General features: G+C 36.0%; 1 protein-coding gene and 1 long non-coding RNA gene across 4 annotated transcripts in view; one reads left to right on the forward strand and one right to left on the reverse strand.

The window, feature by feature from the left end:
- The window catches only part of LOC141738711 (uncharacterized), an 83,680-nt gene that overhangs the window by 37,724 nt on the left and 27,824 nt on the right, over nucleotides 1–18,132 (forward strand). The gene's annotated exons all lie outside the window — the stretch shown is intronic.
- Nucleotides 12,554–18,132, reverse strand: part of RASSF9 (Ras association domain family member 9) — a 28,423-nt gene continuing 22,844 nt past the window's right edge. For all 3 annotated transcript variants that reach the window (XM_074574495.1, XM_074574484.1, XM_074574504.1), the window contains exon 2: nucleotides 12,554–16,187. In XM_074574495.1, coding sequence (XP_074430596.1) covers nucleotides 14,912–16,187 — 1,276 coding nt within the window. In that variant the 3' untranslated portion in view covers nucleotides 12,554–14,911. The remainder of the gene's footprint in view (nucleotides 16,188–18,132) is intronic.

Consider the following 18,132-nt stretch of genomic DNA (forward strand, 5'->3'; position numbering starts at 1 on the left):
GTGAGTCTTTGTGAATCTTTTGTGTCTTTGATTCCATGGATGCTTCCCACAGTGAAATCCAGGAGGGAATTAATAAGTCTTCTTAATATCTGAAGAGTGTGCAATGCATACAGGAGAAGGCCACACAGAGAACAAAAAGAGAATAATACCTAAAACAGTGGTCCATTATGTGTTAAGAACTTTTCCTGAACTGCATAAAGCAAGGTCCTGCTGAAAAAATATCATATGTTAATGTGATTGGTGCCTGTATATTATAATGCATGAAGTCAAAGGAAGTGAATTCATTTTGTGAAAGGAAACTAACACTGACATTTGAGTGCTTGATATTGAAGTTAAATTATATGGTTTTAAAGTTGTTTTCTTGGATAGTATATTTTAAAATAAAAGCTATGCATCTGTAATCTGTATGCAGAAATAACACAGATATTTAAAAAAAAGCTATTTAAAACCCTCAAATACCAATGATTTAAGAACTATTTCCGTTATACAAAAGGAAATGTCACTTTTAAAGTTACAAATCTTTTCCCATATAAAGTACTTGCATGTTGACAGAGGGAAAAGGGAACACTGTATTTTTTCTGGTTTTCATATAAATGTTATAAATTATTATTTACCATAAGTTTATTGATAAAAATGCATTAAATAATTTTACTTTTTAAAAAAGAAACTTTTATGTTTGAAATTCTGGGTTTCTTTACAGACATTTTTTATTTTATGTAATACTGCAAATCCCAGAAAACCTATTGTTGTTCTATTTGCTGTTAACTGTCTGTGGATTAGAAGGCAATAGTATTCCAGAAAGAAGACAGTTAAAAACGTCTGGTCCTATAAATAACTACTACCATGGATCTTTTCATTCTCCTAAATGGGAACTGGTAGAAAATAACGGATAAAAGACTATTCTAGGACTCAGTTATCTTATTAAAAATCCCAACTCTACCACTAAATGACTGTCTAAGTGACCTTGGCCAACTCCATTTTCTTCATCTGCCTTGATTTTCCTTGGAAATAGTAATACTAACATATTTTATAAGGTATAAAACCATAAAATGAAAAGCATTAGAAGCATTAGAAGCATTAGAGCTATGCTTTCCTAAAAGCTGCTACTGAAATGGTCAGATGTAATGAAATTGCTGCTGTATGTTATATTAAAATTCAGGCATACTGACTTTTTTTCGTCATTCCTCCTCCCCAATGTACACATACGTGTAAGTTTTGCACATCTGAAAACATGCTCATGAAACCATCCCCACACTCCTGTGGGTCAAATGGCTTCCCCAGTACCTATCTCCAAAAGAGCTCAGCTCTCTTAGCAGGCTCTTGAACAAGGTGGCATTTCTATTCGGATAGTATATGGGAAGGAAAGTTTTCAAAACATATCCCCTACAGTCACTGCCTAATAGAGGCAAGTCATGGTCACAAGTGGCAATGCCTCTATCACTCGTCACTTTCTTTCTTGCTTTTGCTTTGAAAATATTTAGAGACATGATCCTATGGTGATAGCAAAAGCCATGACATTCTATTGTATTTGGTAGTGATGGTGGACCCTATGTCATTTGTTGCCACAAAAGAAAACTCCTAACTATGCCCCAGATGATGTATTGTATAGCAGAAAATTCAAAATAAATCCTACATGTTATTCCTAATTCATATGCCCAGCATGTCCTTTGCAGTGCAAAACTAAGCAGTTCCACAAATAAAATAAAGAGGCTGTTGCATAACGTCTGTACACTTGGCAAAAACCCCTGCTATTGTTTTTGGAAAATGACTGTTAATAAACACTGAAATATTTTGTGCAAGAGCGCCTTTGGCATGAGGAAGCAATGATCTGCTGTAAAGCTGATGGTTGTTTTATTCCACACTTAATCAATACTCAGTCCACAGCTTTCCTGGTGCCCATGATCAGCCATGGTGCAGATACTGGACTCCATGCATGGAGAAATGCCAGCTTGAGCACTAGAAGGAAACTGGACAACAGTTCTTCCTCTGAACCAGGGGCACTGCCAGCCACATCACCCAGAAGCCTCACTCACAGTTTCCCGGCCTCTTTTGAGCTGAGGAAGCCCATTTTTAAAGAAATAAATCCATGTGCAGCATATTTATTCTCCCTTTCTCTCCCACATCTTAATGCTAGCAGGAAAGTATGGAGGGAATTTCACTACTGGTGCATCTTCCCTCATCTCTCCTTCCCATTTCTTCTTTGCAGCTCAAAATCCACTCCCAACCAAAGAGTCCAACAGAGGCTTATTCTGCTGGATGCCTGGATTATAACTGGTCAGGTTTTGTAGCATAAAACTTTGCACAGTACCTTGTTATTAAACAATTTCCTTCTATGAGATGAGACGAGTATGTCTAAAGTGAGTAGCTTTTGAAGAGGTTAGACAGACTAGGAATGAGTATTTCTCAGTATCTTACCATTTTTACTTCTCTCCCTTGTGAAATGTTTTTTCTTAGAAATCTGCATTGCCATAACTAGTTTTGAACAGTTATTCCGGGATCAGTTTTCTCTCTAGCACTTCCTCCCTTCAATGTATTTATAAAATACCTTATGCTCCTTAATTCTTTTGCCTGGCAGCAATAGTTTGCTATGAATGACTTCACTGTCGATGTTCCTGCAAATTTTTACACTTCTAAGTCACATGCAAATTTTCTGACATTTATTAAAAAAAATCAACCGTCTATGCAAATACAAGGCAAAAAAGAAAAAAGTTACCCACGTTTTCCATCTATAGCAAAAGGTTCATAGCATAGGCCTGCAACTGACACAATTTCATTAATTACTTGTTGTGGACTACTAGCATCCTAAACTGGGAGAGCATTGTGTTGCGTCTTGCACAAATACATGATGCTTTCATATGGAATAACAGAGAAATTGCTTCTTGATGCTTGTAGCATCATATAGCATTCATCGTGACTGTATTTGCTGTATCAGCCCTGAGATTGCTTTAAGATGCAGCACAATCTTTGCTGAAGATTCAGCCCTGCCTATTTGAAAACTAAGTGCACCAAGTTCCCTGCCAGTTACGTGAAGTCAGACCGTTATTTCCACCTTGACAACCCTTGAGCAATTCTTCCTTTTTTTTTCAAAGCCTCATGGCTTTTGCAGGCCTCATGGTACCATTTCTAAGTACACCTAGGCTTTGAGCGACTGTCAAAGCAATAATTCCAGTTCTTCTTTTGGTCTCTACTTGTCTGTTCCCAAGAATATTGTATCATTTGCCAAGCTAGGTGAGGAAGAGTGCATTTAACTTACTAGTGAGGAAAGTCATGCAACTCCATGCGAAATAGCTATTCCTTTAAGGAATAAATTGAGCTTAAACTGCAGATGTTCTTATGCTTTCACATGTAATTTGCTGCTCAGCATGGGTGTGTATATTCAGAGTTCCACACAGTTCTGCAGGGAAGCAGGCTGTTTCCAAAATAACTTTATTTAATAAAAGGCTATTTGAAAAATTACTTTCCAGGGGCTGCTATCAAAAAAGCACATTTGCGCCAATAGTCTATCAACTTTGTTATATAGTATGTTATCCAATTCCCATTACAACAGATGGAGTGCAGCAATTAGATGATGTCTCATATTGGACCATCTGAATTTTATTAGCTGATGTCTTCGCTGAAACTAAAGGCGAAGAATACACAGGAGCATTTCTACTTAGTGTGCTCTCACACCTTAAATGAGATCCTTCATCTTACTTTTGTCAATCAGGGTAAACGCAATTATACTGAAAATGCCTTATAATGAACTGCCATTGTATTGAATAGTTCATGTGCTGGACCTTGAACAATACATGATGAATTATGGTTCACTGTACAGGCTTTTTGCTTTCAATATAGATATTAGAAGTATTAGTAGAGAAAACCAAGAAAGTGAGATCAGGTATCGATGCTAAATGAGTTTCACTTAAATCACTACTGGTGAAATAATTTTCATAAAATGCTTTGCAAGTCCTGAGTGAGAAATACCACGTAGGACAGAATATTTTGTTAAAAGTATTGAAAGACAGATTGATCCTTCTCAAACTGTCCTTTTACTGACTAACTTGCATTGTCCATAGGCTCATCAGTTATCCGAAAGCATGATTTTGGGGGTGTTCAAATTTCATGCTTTTGTAAAGGGAGGCTATCAAACACTCCATATTTCTCATCCTTTATCCCTTTTTCAAGTTTTCAACTGTACCCCGCCATTAAGTCAGATAACTTGTCTATTAAGTGTTCTCATCTGACACTTTTCTTATCAGGGATGAGTTTTCAGGTGCTATTCTTCTGAAAAACACCTTAGATGCCTTTTCAGCCATGACCAGCTTGTAATGTAGAGACAGCTGGAAGGAAAGGGAGAAGGGATGGAAGAACATTTTTGCTACAGTTCTGGGGTGGGGTCGTCTGAAGGTCTGTTGTGTATAAACTTCTGGAAATATTCTGAAAAAGTTGAAAAATTCCTTTTTCCCTTGCTGGCACAAGGTTTCTGTTTTCCATGTAAGCTCAAGAGAGCAGATCAATAGTTTGTGGTTTAAAAGGGTATATGTCAATAGCAAACCCTATGACACTGTTCTCATGTTTTTGACACTTCTTCCATGTAATGTACCTCTTACTCCTTGATCTTACAAACAGCTTCTGAGAACGTACTAAGCTTTGTAACTGGCAGTGCAAGCCTAACATAATTACAGCGCTTCTGTTTGTGTGCTTCATGATTTACAGTGAATATATAAAGAAAAAAATATGCAGAAGTCATCTTTGCAGCTATAGTTTCATAGGAATAGGGTAAAATGACTGTGATTACATGACATAAAGTTTAAATAATGTAAACCAGCTCAGATTTTAACCTTAATAAAATAATACCAAGATTCATTTTTAGAATTTTACTTCAAACACTCAAATGCAGCAGAACTGTCCCAAACCTGGACTGAAATAGTGAATGGAAAAATAAGAAGTCAAGTTGAATTAGTTTGAAAATTTGCATTCATCTTAAAAAGGATGTAACATACAGCTAAAACCTAAAGCAGAAGACAAAATTAATACCTTTGGGCTATGGTATTTCCCGTCTCCATCTTTTGCAGTGGTGAAGAGAGTCAGAAATTGCTTCCTCTCCTTTATTTTACATGGCAAATTATTTTCCCTTTGCATTCATCCATTCTCCCCATCTTCTTTTCACCTTTTGTCAGGTGTTGCACACAGAGTACTCCCACTCTTTGAGCCCTGTGTAGTATTACAGTTTCAGCAGGAGGAAGTAGGAAAGATTTACTGTGTGCCAGGGCTTTTGCAGTCTAGTTCCTTAGGACTTTTTTTCTTCTCTTCCTCTGGTAAAGTGCTCTATGATGTGAGACAAGATGGCAGAAACTAGATAGGAGGGAAAGTCTTACCATTAGTAGCATGATAGATCCACACCTAATTCTGTTTACTCCCTGTCTCTGACAGAAACTTCACAGCTTTGAGTGACTCAGTCATTCTGAGCCTAGTTTCTCACATGTAAGAAGACACTATTTCTTTGTCTGCCTCGACAGTCATTGCATGGGCAGGTAAATCTCTACATGGCTTGACATGAGAGGTATACAATGTGGAGGTGTAGGCAATACTTCTTTCAACTGCCAGAAGGGAAAGGAGTAGAGAATTTGCAGCTTGCTTTTGTTTGTACATGAAATTTTCAGTTAAGCTGTGACTACAACCAAGTCTAAGGACATAACTCCAGGACAATCATATTTTCCCACTCGGGAAACAGTGGTGCTTTATTATAAGGAAAAAGTTTTAGATCAGTGTTTCAGCCCTCCTCTTTCCGTTCATCATTTTCTGACAAGGTTTTTTTTCTGAGCAGCTGTAAATTCTAAGGGCAGATTTTAAGACATAAGGATCATCTGGTTTGATCTGTGCCTAACACAGGCCATAAAATTTCACCAATAATTCTTGTAGTGGAACATATCATCTTCCCCTAAAATATAAGTGAATACTGTCAAGCTCAATAACTTGCGGTTTACTAGAGCATAAAAACATCCTGTCTCAATTTAAGGAATCCTGGAGATGATTAATTTCCATCTTCCTTGGCAATGGATGATTACTATCACTGCAGAACAGTTGTTTCTAATTTTCATTTTGAACCAGAAACAAATATGAGGCTGCCATATGATACGGGTGGGTATGGCCTGGGACTTTGTCACACCCACAAGGGACAATATTCTACTTTCTATCTGTGCATATGTCCTTGCTCTGACAGCCTTTTATAACCATGTTTCAAAGGTTTTACATTATGGTTGGCTAAAATTCAACCCTTACTTTACTTTTATCCTATTTCATGCTAAACCACACTTAAATTCATTCCTCTCTCAGGCCTCTCAAAAGCTGTCCCAGGCCGCAGAAAAGAGGAGGCAGGAATTATCTGGTATGTCATGGGATGTAACGGACAGTGGATTGTGTAATGATCGTGCTTCTTACTCATACGAGATTATGTGTTAGGAGAAAAACTATGGTAGCACGGTTCAGGTGTGAGCCTCAGAATTATCTGCCTTGTGAGCCAAGCATCTGCCAAGCATAAATTTACCAACTTCTGCATAAATCATGCTGGGACCTCAACTACCAGATGCAACTGGTCATCTCTAAGCCTGCTGCCTGCGTCAGGCACGTGTGATCACGGAGTAGGAGAGTGTCACCATGGTGAATGCCAGAAATACTAGTACTGTAACAGGAAAACTTGAAGTTGGCAGAAGACACATACAAATGCATAAGTCATACAAGTCCATTCCCAGCATATTTCCGTACTCTTTTGACTTTTTAACAAAAGAACAACCCCTCAACTTCTCCCGCAGTGAAATCCTACAGATAGAGTTTCCTTACACTCTTATGTGTTGGTGATTTTCCCTTCTCACTGTACTTGGCAAAATCATGTATTTGCCTTATAAATACATTTTTAAAATTATTGATAAAACCTCTGTCTCGATAGCATACTAGCTGCACTAACAAACCGAAGTGTCTAAAGCTGCATGCACAGATTATGGGTCAAAATGTTATTTGGGGAGTGTCATAGTCTGAAAAGAAGGAAACCCAAATGTTAATTAACAAAGTATAGATAGGAATGAACTGTAAGATTATTACTTAGCAACATAAAAGATTAGTTAATCCAGTAGTGTATAAAAACCACCACTATGTTTCAAAAAAGAAAAAGGATGTCAGGTAAAGAATGCTATAAAACTGAAAAATTAACTGGGAATCGCAAGAAACTATAGGGCTTTTATACAGAAATATAAGGATATTAATCTACTTTTAGAAAACAGGTGAGAGTATTCGTTCTTTGTTTTATTCTGCTGAATTTATTTATGGCATAAATTTGAACTAGTGCATCACTCATTTAATATAAGAAGGAGCATAACATATTTCTGAGGAAAATCCTATAGTTTTTGTGTACAATTTAGGGGAGAGTTCAATGACGGAATCAAAGCAATTTCTCACATGCCAGATGTCAGGATGTTATTTTGTCAGATGCTTTTCTTACATAGTACTATGAGGTTCTGTTGTGGTTCAGTGAATTCAGGTAAGAACAATTTTGAGAGGCAATAATTTGTGATTTAAAACTGTAGTTTTACCAACCCAAGAATTAAAAAATATTATCAAGACTTCCTGGTCATGAATTTAGCTTAAAGATGATAAAAATTTGTTGGTCTTGAACTTCCTTGTTGTGTTTCACTAAAAATTATATCTGGATCATTTTTCAGGCAGTCTTCTGCAAAGCTAGAACAGGAAGTTTATTCCCCTCCCCTCTCCTAGTGAAAGCAGTGTTCCACGTAATCTCAAAATTCAAGAAATTTCCTTATCAGGAAATTACAGGTCATAAAGCACTCTCTTGCCATCTTCACCAAGACGCAGTTGTAGAAGATTCGTGTTACAGCAGATGCTGCAGGATGACTCTGCTTCCACGCTCATATATAAACAGTCTCTTTCCTGAATCTCATGGAATCTTACAGCAATGAAACAGTTACATGTGTACAGGACTTGGCCTTTCTCTAAATGCCTATGTTGTGTAGCTCAAATATTGACTTAACTACGAACACTCTCAGCCTGTAATTTTAGACACCAAAACCAAATATATGAAATATGTGTTGGAAAAGAACACTGAAAGCAGCAATAGTATGCAAGTGACTAATATGTACAGAAGGGAATAGCACTTTTTTTTTTTTTTCAAAACACGCTAAAATGTGTTTATAGCATTCCGCTTTTCCAAAAAAAAAGAAATTAAAGACAACTAAAGATCTGCCTGTTAATACAAAGTCCTTTCCAAAGAAAGGGAGGGTTCAAATTTACAGAACAAAATTGTTTGCACAGTAAAATAATCATCAGGATGGAAAAAATAAGCAACCCTGAAAATGGTAAATGTTAAGAGGAAGACTATGCCTCTTAGGGTCATCATCAGTAACAGTTTCATAACAACTATTCCAAGCTCTCAGTTTTAAGCATACCAGAACAGTTTAGTGAACATTAGCTAATCGCTGTATTGCTAATCTATTATTCTAGAAATATGTGACTGTGCAATACAGTCCTGGGTTTATGATTGACCTGGCCCTGTTTGACATGAAAATACCAGAAAAGAAATACCAGTTCAGAATACTTTTTGCATAACTTCTCTGCTGTCAGATTTCAGTGCAACTAAAAATAATGCAGGAAATATTTTAATCAAGACATTCCTATGTTACATAAAAGTATTTTGTTATCCACTTAAATTTTTTCATACATAAAGAAGAGTAAAAAATTTACTGTATGCCAACTATTAACAGGCCAATTAACTTGTTGAACTGAGATTTAAGCAGCAACCTCCTTCCCCAAGAAAGTATGTCTGTCTATTTTATGATTACTGAAGCAAAATAAAACATGCATCAGCATTCACTTTATCTGCAGTTTAAAACAAATACATGCACTTGGAAATAAGAACTTGAAATATAGCTGATCTGAAGTAAAATAGGAATGAACATAAAATAAAAGAGGATGATATTTGAAGTCAGAAGAAATTCTAAATAAAATCTGATCTAACCACTGAATAACAAAAAATGCAGATACAAACATAATGGAAGTTGCATGGAGCTGCAAATACATAAGACTGGTAATTATTTATGTAAAGTATGGAGATGAGTCAAATCAGAATTGGGGGAAATCATCAAATAAGATTTAGATTCACACAGTCTGTGGCAATCTGCAGAAGAATTAAAATTACCATGAACACTATATTTTTCTGTCGCTGTAGAAAAAGGGGCCCACACTACTTCCATGTCATGAATGACAAAAGCTCTCTAAATCAAAAGGTCCCTCTCTATTCCTACTAAAAAAATTCCTAATACAGATAGAAAGGAATTAACAGCTACTTTCTCATGCAAGTAACTCTTTTTTTCCCCGCTATAATCTGTAACAGAGTTGCTGACGTAATGTTCTCGTGAACGCACTGAGATACTTTTATATCTTGTATACTCCTCTAATGCTTTGCATTGTGGAACAAACGACAGTTTTTACCATAGCAAGTAACTGCACAACTTTCTCCATAGTTAGTATTTTATGATCTATCCAACCTCAATACTTCGCAAGATTAAATTGAACTTCTAGCTGACAATGAACTTTTTCTACCAGCTGGGCTTTTACTTTATCTTACCTGCATCTTAGCAAGATGATCCCTGTATTGTTCTTAACAAAATAATTCCTCTTACCCCAGAAAGAATTATTATATCCCGAAAAATGGATGTCAGTGAATGGACTGAACATCATAAGTTAAATTTTCAAATATTCAGGTAAATTAAAATCTCAACCAACAGGCTAGTCAAGCAAAATATGCATATAGTAATTGCATAAGCAAAAACCTGCATTTACATGCACAAAGACTATGTTTTCACACCCTTTTGTGGGATTCAGCTGGCAAAGCTAGCACAGTCAATAGTCATTACTGTAAATATTTTTGAAAATGCAATGATCATTTGGTTTTTGAATGAATCATTGATGCAAAAACTCTCAAATTCCAATGAGTGAAATAGAAAACTGGTAAAAATTCTAGTCAGATTGAAAGTTTTGGATTTTATATTTTTTTACATCTGAAAAAAAAAAGTGAAGTACTGCCCAAATGTAACTACAGGTTCTTATTTGAGACTGTTTCCTGAATTAAACCTGAAGGCTTGTAAAATATTATGAACAGCTCCCATTGAAATCAGTGACTGGATTCCAGTTGGACCTGATCTGTCGGAGATGCAAGGCAGCCACAGATCTGATTCCGGAAAATCAGTCTGTAATCGTCTGTCTGAAAAGCTATGTTTGATGTAAGGCACATTAACTAAATATTAGAACCTGTTAAGTATTAGAAAGAAAATCTTTATGCTTGTATTTTATATACCAGCAGTCCACTCTTTGGAAGATAATAATTTCAGTCATGGAAACCTTTGTTTCAGAAAGGACTATGAGATTTTTACACAGCAGAATATATTCTGAGTTTCTTGTTAAATTAAAAAAAAAAAATAACAAAAAACTTTGGAATGAGGCTATTGCATTTTACAAAATTCTGTATTCACAAAGACAATATAATATTTAAAAGCCCCCTATACTCATTTAAACACATTTCAGGAAAAAATTAATGGTTTTAATATATGTAATAATGATTATGTTACGGACACTGGAAATGCAGTCATATTTGTTTTGAAGTATGTTTATGTTGTCAGATGGAGTTCTGAGAAAGATATCAAGCAGCAATTTATTTTTGGAAGTTACAAAATGCCAAATAACCTAGTTGTCTTTTAAATGCTGTAGTAAAATACCCAGAAGGATAAACACCACAGCTCTAGGAAAAGAAAAATATTATGTGTGTAATCATTATAAGCATGCTACTCTTGGAAGAAAACAGTCATTTATGTTCAAGCTAACTGAACTGGCAAGACAGGAAGAGATGGTCTGAGGTAGGTTTAGAAAAAAGCCCTTTGGATTAAACACTGCTAATGAAAATATTTATAACTATCAAAGACAATTTTTTACAAACCCAGTATTTAATGAGATGAAAATGGAAAATAATAAGGTTTGGGTTTTTTTAACAGAATGAACAGTCACAAGGATATTAAAAATTCAGGAAGGAATGCTCACATATTATTAAAGAAAATGTAATATGGATCACAGACGAAATCATTCAAATTGCTATTTCCTTACAGTTAGATATTTCGGTACTTTGCTGAATTATGTTCATGGATCTAGGTCTTGGTTCAAATTGATGAACACAATTAGGCAATCAGAAGTAGAAATTATATGATTTTGTAATAGTGATTTGTTACATTACATCCATTTATGTCTCTACAGAGTTGGAAATATGCAGAAACTAACAAATGATGATTCTGGGCATGTAGAGAAATGTAAAACCTATTAATCTTAGCAGCCTAAAGCTGCAAGTTGAAGCTCTCATCTCATATAATCAAATACTATGTGTTAGCAATATGTATGTATGTATGTAGCACAAGACAACCCACAAAAGAACCCCTGAATGCACAATCTGAAGAAAAATGTGTAATTGATAAGTTTGAAGTGATATAAATTCTTAGGAATTACTCAGTTTTGTAGGGGGAAAGAAAAAAAAAAAAGAAGCAATAATTCTGTAATTACATGGTAATTTTCAAGACCATAAATGGATGGTAAATACTGTAAATTTGTATATAACCAAATGATAATTATGTTTTATATTTGAAAAAGTCATCAAGGAATTGAAGCAGGTAATTAAATTGACTCATCTGCTTTCATCAAATTTGTATAAGTACATAATAAAGTCAGGCAGAAACATGAGATTGGGGTATACACTGTGTTCTCTGGAAATTGTTGGAGTTATACTGGTTATAAATATATATACGTGAAACTATTTAAGTATGTAGGATCCAAAGAAATTTGTATTAGGCAAGTCCATTCATTTCAGTACTGTTAGCTTGGAAGACACTGAAGATCTCCGCCTAGATTCATATCAGGGACTAACCTTTCCCACCCCAAAATAGTCATGATACAGGCTGAGACTGGCACCTACTCACCACGATATTCCCCTCCCTCTGAAGAAATAACTTTCTTTCTATCAAAACCCTCGTGCACAGACGACTGTAATGGACTGAATTTCCTTCCATTTCACTTTGACATTTCACATTTCCACTCCCTGGGTAGAATTTTTCACTCCTCTTATGCAGGACTTTTGATCTTCCCCTTTGTCAGTAGGTATAACATAGTCCATGGAAAATTTTATAAAATTGAACAAAAATATGAAGATGGAAAGGGAACTTGCTTAAGAGAATAACAGGAAATGAACCAAAGTGTGTGATTGTGCATGCTCTTATGGGAATTAAAAAAAATAAAAATCATAGGTAGATGAGACAAAGGAAGAATGGTTAAGTAAGGAGCATAAAGGCTCATAAACTATATGTTTAGCATCCTAAAACCAGGTCAAGCAAGTATATGAAGAGTGTAGAGGTAGATAAACAGCAAAGAGTGCACACAGTCTTTACCCATCTTGTATATTCATCTAAATTCTGAAAGAAACAAGTTTGTTTGAGATATCAAAATATAAGCTTCAAAACACTGGATTTTTTAAAATATTATTTTATTTTTTAAGAAATACTCTTTCCCAACCTATTTTTCCTATGTTCTTCTTAAAACACAGTAATACTCTTAAAATCTACACATTGCAGGGGATGTACAATCAAGCACGTAATGTGGATAAAGATCAGTTCTGAGAACCAGTACAAGTTCCTATGAGTTAAATAAATCTGATAGAATACGAGTGGAAATTAGTTCCCCCATGGATCCTGTACTAGCCTGCACAGCTGTGACTATTATTCTGTTTGAATCCTTTATCCCCTAAGTATTTATATAAAAAAAAAAATGACTCATTAGAACTAACTGTTAGCTAAATTCACAAGAACGCAGAGAATACATTATCCTATTCTCAGCATTCAGAGCTCTGTGCGTACCACTTCTCAGAGTGATACCACAGAGCTCAAAAGATGCTGAGTTGCGTTAATAAATTATTACAAAGATAAGATAATATATTTGATACATACTTGTGTTTCCATCAGGAGCTGATGAGTCTAAATATGACATATTATTATTGAAGTATTCAAATAACATTGTATGACAAAAACATGACACAAAATATATTAAGGCAACTAGCACACTTTGCTGGAATAGAAACTATTTATAATATCCAGGATTAAAAAAAAAACCTTTTAAAAAAACCACAAAAAATTGCCTTTTTAGAAAAGGTGCTTTTTTTTTTTGCCTTTTTTTTCTTTTTCTACATCTAATATGTGCTAATCAGCAGTTCTAGCACTTTGGTCATTTTAGAAAACAGATGGTTGACAGACATTTAAGAAAAGAAAAATACAGAAAGAGACAATAATGTATCTGAAAGTATTTTACATTTATACCTTCTAAGTACTGTCTGTTCATTTACCTTGTAGGCTTTTAATTCCAGGAAGTGTTTGAATTTTGCTGGAGCTAAACTTTGTTTAGAAACACTGTAACTATTTCTCCATACAATTCATTTAATCAAAAGCATTTAACAGATTGCTCTGCAAAATACAAACATGGCAACCCAGGAATTATTCATGCTCTTCCTGTTAGTAGAGTCTCTAAACTCAGAGTTATAAATCCTGTTTGGTAACTGAGAACACCTCAGTTCTAAACCTTCACTTTGGATTTACAGCAACACGCTGGAGGATTTGAGATCAACTACTACAGCCTAAGCGAAGTCATTTGACTTAACCACACACTTGTAAAATTCTCATGTTTTGCAGTCCTTTTTTTTTCCTGGGGCCTGATATTTAATTAGCTATACAAAATGGATCAGCGTTAGCTGTATTCCAAAGTCCTCACCGAGAAAGTAGGATTTACAGGTCCATATCCCTGCTCCAAAACAGCATGAGACAGGATTTGACAACCTACCTGCTATTTGAAAATGGTAACTACTTGGCTATTAGGAAACGGTGTCTAGCCAAAGCCAAAAATGTCTGGCTCCTGCCTGTCCTTTCTGTTACACTTTATTTGGTAGTCATGATTCTGAGGAGGCCTAAGACACTGGATCCAGCCGGTGAGATAGGCAGGAGAAAGCCTTGCTGAAAAAGCCCCTGGGGTGAGGTGTGAGCTTGGGATTTGAGTGTCTCGCACAAGCAGGATGTAGGCAGTTCTGACATGCCCGCTGGCAGAAACTATGTGGACTTAAGCATCACTGGGGCAACTACGGGGTAACAGCAGATAAGTAGTGGCTTTAAGGATCTTAGGAGCAGTTAAATGCTGCTGAAAGAGAATGGAAATTAAAAACTTATGTGTGTGTAAGGTTCATTTTTAAAATGAGACGTAGGCGTTTTTGAAAATATCATCCTGATAACTCAAAACTAAATTTAAATGTACAGCATAAATGCAATTGCATTTTTTTGTCCTATAGTAGCATAAAAACCTATTTTTTAACAGATTATATGCTCAATTATGTATTCCTTTACAGCAGCTTCATGGTGGGGAAACTCCAGCTGAATAAAGCTAATGTAACAGAGCAGAAAATCAAGCTCTCTGTCTAGTTTGGTCTAATCTCTAATTCGCGTTTCTAAAAAGTTAGACATGTGGATCCAAAGATCAAGGGGATATCAAATCTCCAGACTTTTGGTCCAAGCCAGTCAGAATTCTTGTTTCACTATCAGTATTACAAGGTCTAAACAGTCTGTCCTGATTTAGCAAAGCCAACAACCTTGCACCTATTAGCAGTTAACCCATGAGACTGACCATGCATTTAAGCACAAGTATACCATTAAGCACATAAATAGACGCGTTTACTTTGCTAAAGTGGTGCCACAGTTTTAATATCTCAAAGGGCTGAACTCTCAAGACAACAAGGTTTACTAATTCTTATAAATATCCTCCAAAATATGACTTTTCATAAACGCATGACTATTTTCAACTATGTTGACAACAGTACCGTGTCCCCTGAAGTTATTTCAGAGTCCTGACTGTGTGTAGAGCTGATTCCAGTGTCAGAGTCTGTATCATTTATGTCCAGATTAGTCACTCTATGAACAAAGTCAGGAACAGCAATGCTGTTACTGGAGATGCCACTGCCCTTGGATGGCTCTTCATTTGATGGAAGCCTAGTTTCAATGTTGTCTTTAACATGTAGTAAATTAAATTCCTCTGTAAGAAGTTCGTATTCTTTTTCCTTCTTTTGAAGCAATGAGTCCCTGTATGTAAGTTCTTTCTGAATGCAGCTCAGGTATGAGTTGATTCTCAGACCATCTTTCATACTTTTTTCCAGCTCATATTTTACACTTTCCAAATTTGAGTTTTCCAGTTCAGCATCAGCAGCACCTTCTGTGCGAACATCGTCTCCACTTTTTTCTGTGCATATACCATGTACCTCTCTTTCAATTTCAGCACACAGCTTCTCTATTAATTGTTTGTGATGTTTCAGTCTTTCTTCAACCTGTAAAATTCCCTCACTTTTGCTCAAATAATCATGCATCTCCTTTTGATCATCTGGCCTACTCCCTTGCTGTTCAGCCTCACTTGGATTGATCATTAAATAGGAGTCCTGCACATAATTTTCTCCATCATTAGCCACACGATCTAGATGGAATTTCGCTTCACATTTTTCAATTTCCATATCTAGTTCCTTCATTCTAAGGACTTGTTGATGAATGGTATGATCTTGAGAAATGATCAGATGAATCAGTGTCTCCATATTATCTCTCTCTTGCTGAACACTGTCCTGTTTAAGCTTGGCCAGTTTCCGGAAAGTCTTCCTGACAATTTTCTTTTGTTTGTCTATTGGCAACATCTTCATGTAATTTGCTGGACTGAGCTCCCACTGTTTTTCTACATTTTGTACTACCTTAGCTTCAGCTGTCTTCCACAATGGAAACGAGAGGAAAGCATCTGATTTTACCAACACAAAGTGCAAATTAGACTGCTCTTCCCCCCAGGCCTTCCAAAGTCTCAGAATCTTTGTCAAGGGAGGAAGTACTCGCTCCGAGCCTCTCCATTTTTCTACAATGCAGTAATCACTAGGTTTCCCAAAAAGGACCTTTTTCTCTCCAAATGTTGCCTGATGCTCCTCAAGCAGTGCTTGAATCACTTCTGCACAAGTTGTGCGCTTTGTCAGGCCACATACAATCTTCTCTTCCTGGCAAACCCAAACCACAATCTCTCTTTCATTTGAAGCCATGTCCTTGTTGGGAGACCTGGAAAACAAGAGACTGAATATAAATTACATATCAATGGCACAGACTGTATGAATAATAACTATAATTCTGATATGACTACCACATTGAAAAATTCCCATATTATTGTACAAGACAATATACTTGTTTAAATTACATGAAGAAATACCTTTGGATTAAGTAACAGAAAAACACACCCATTTCAGCTACTACTTTAATATTATTACTAGTCCAGCTGAACGTGAATCTCACGCAAAATGTCATTTTCAAATTTAGTTTTGATACACATAATAAGTGTGCATTAACAATAAGTGGTAAAGTTTGGCAATCTGCATTACATTTCCAGACTGTCCTAGGTTAGCATAACTTTCAGATCTGCATATCTGTTCTCATCACACAGACGTTGCGCAAACTTTTGTAAGCTCTTAATAACACCGAAGCTTCTGAAGGGAAGAATCATGCCTCCAAACACTGTGCAAATGCTGAACAGAGATGGACTAAGAAAAGATGATTGAACACCAGCTAAGTTAAAAGAACTTGATGATAGGATAAATCTATAGCTCTTTTGCCACACCTGCACCCACACACGCATAAACACCATTGTTTTCCACTGTGATTTTTGACTAACAAGTCTCAAGAAATTTCTTGCTTTTGCTGAAGTACCAAATAGCCTGAATTGCTGTGAATTGTGAGAGAACACCGTGAGAGAAGACATATTTAGGTCCCTATTTTATAACCTTTGTAATGATACAGAAATGCCAGAAACTGTAAAAAGTTTATTTTCTTTTTTTTTTTTATTTATCTATGAATACCAATGAATGTGGTATTAAGCTGACATTAATTAGCAGCTGGTACCTCCTTATACATAGAGATTCCTAACTTCAGGTGTCTAAGATCCCATTATGGCTACTGTAGCTGTGTAATCAATACAATCAGTGGAGCCTACAGAGCTATTCAGCTGACCAAATGTAGAAGTTCACTTTACAGTTAACTCTTAAGTCTGTCCCCTTCTCAGCAGCCCTGGATTGTCATGGCTCTACGTTGGCAGAGTGGCCTTGTGGAACCTGTCCAGGATATTCCTGTCCTCTAGCCTCCACGTGCATAATTTGCTGCTTGCCCAGACCTGGTGATTTGGACTTTTGCCTAAAATGATAAACCAATACATTTGCTGAGGAAAAGTGCATTTCTTTGGATTTTCTGATATCACTTTCAGTTCATTTGAGTGAATGAGATTTAACCCAGTCTGACAGAGAAAGCTTGAAAATGAAAATTCAGACAATATTCTAAGGGCTCAATACCACGTTTGTTTCTATCTGGGACTACTTATTCACAGTACTTTTCTAGTCTTTGGAGATGTAGTAGGAATGGAGTTTTACTTGGCTTAATTAGGGTTATACCATATGATTATCAAAGCAATCCAACTTGTTTCTTTTTCTTAATTACTACGCAACACGAGAGACAAACTACTATCCAACAAATTGAACTATGATTGACTCAGCTCTAGGTGCCACTCTGACCAGGAGGCAATAATCCTCAAAAGACAGGAGACTGCAAATGAATACTAATAAAACCTACAAGGGTGAGTTTATTAGTATCATCGCACAGGAGAGCTCAGTCCAGCTACATCACGCCAGGTCTTGGAACATTCCTCTGTAAAATTTGTGTTTCGGTAGATTATTCTGAGTGATGACATCATTTTCCCACTTCAATACCTCCCTCTCACACACCAATATTTTACAGTAATTATTTTTTAAAACTGGTGTTTAGAAGATTAATAATATTTTCATAGACTACTTCTCAAAATAGGAAAGCATATGTCACACGAAATGGCAAAATGGCACAAACTCCCAGAAATATTCAAGTTTAAGCAGAGGGGAGGGAATGAAAGGTGACATTGGATTAAGTGACATTGCTGTTAAGTATGCTACATGCTAAAAAGTCAGTATCTGTGTTTTTAGGTTTACAG

This window comes from Larus michahellis, chromosome 1, assembly GCF_964199755.1.
Source record: "Larus michahellis chromosome 1, bLarMic1.1, whole genome shotgun sequence".
Classification (NCBI taxonomy): domain Eukaryota; kingdom Metazoa; phylum Chordata; class Aves; order Charadriiformes; family Laridae; genus Larus; species Larus michahellis.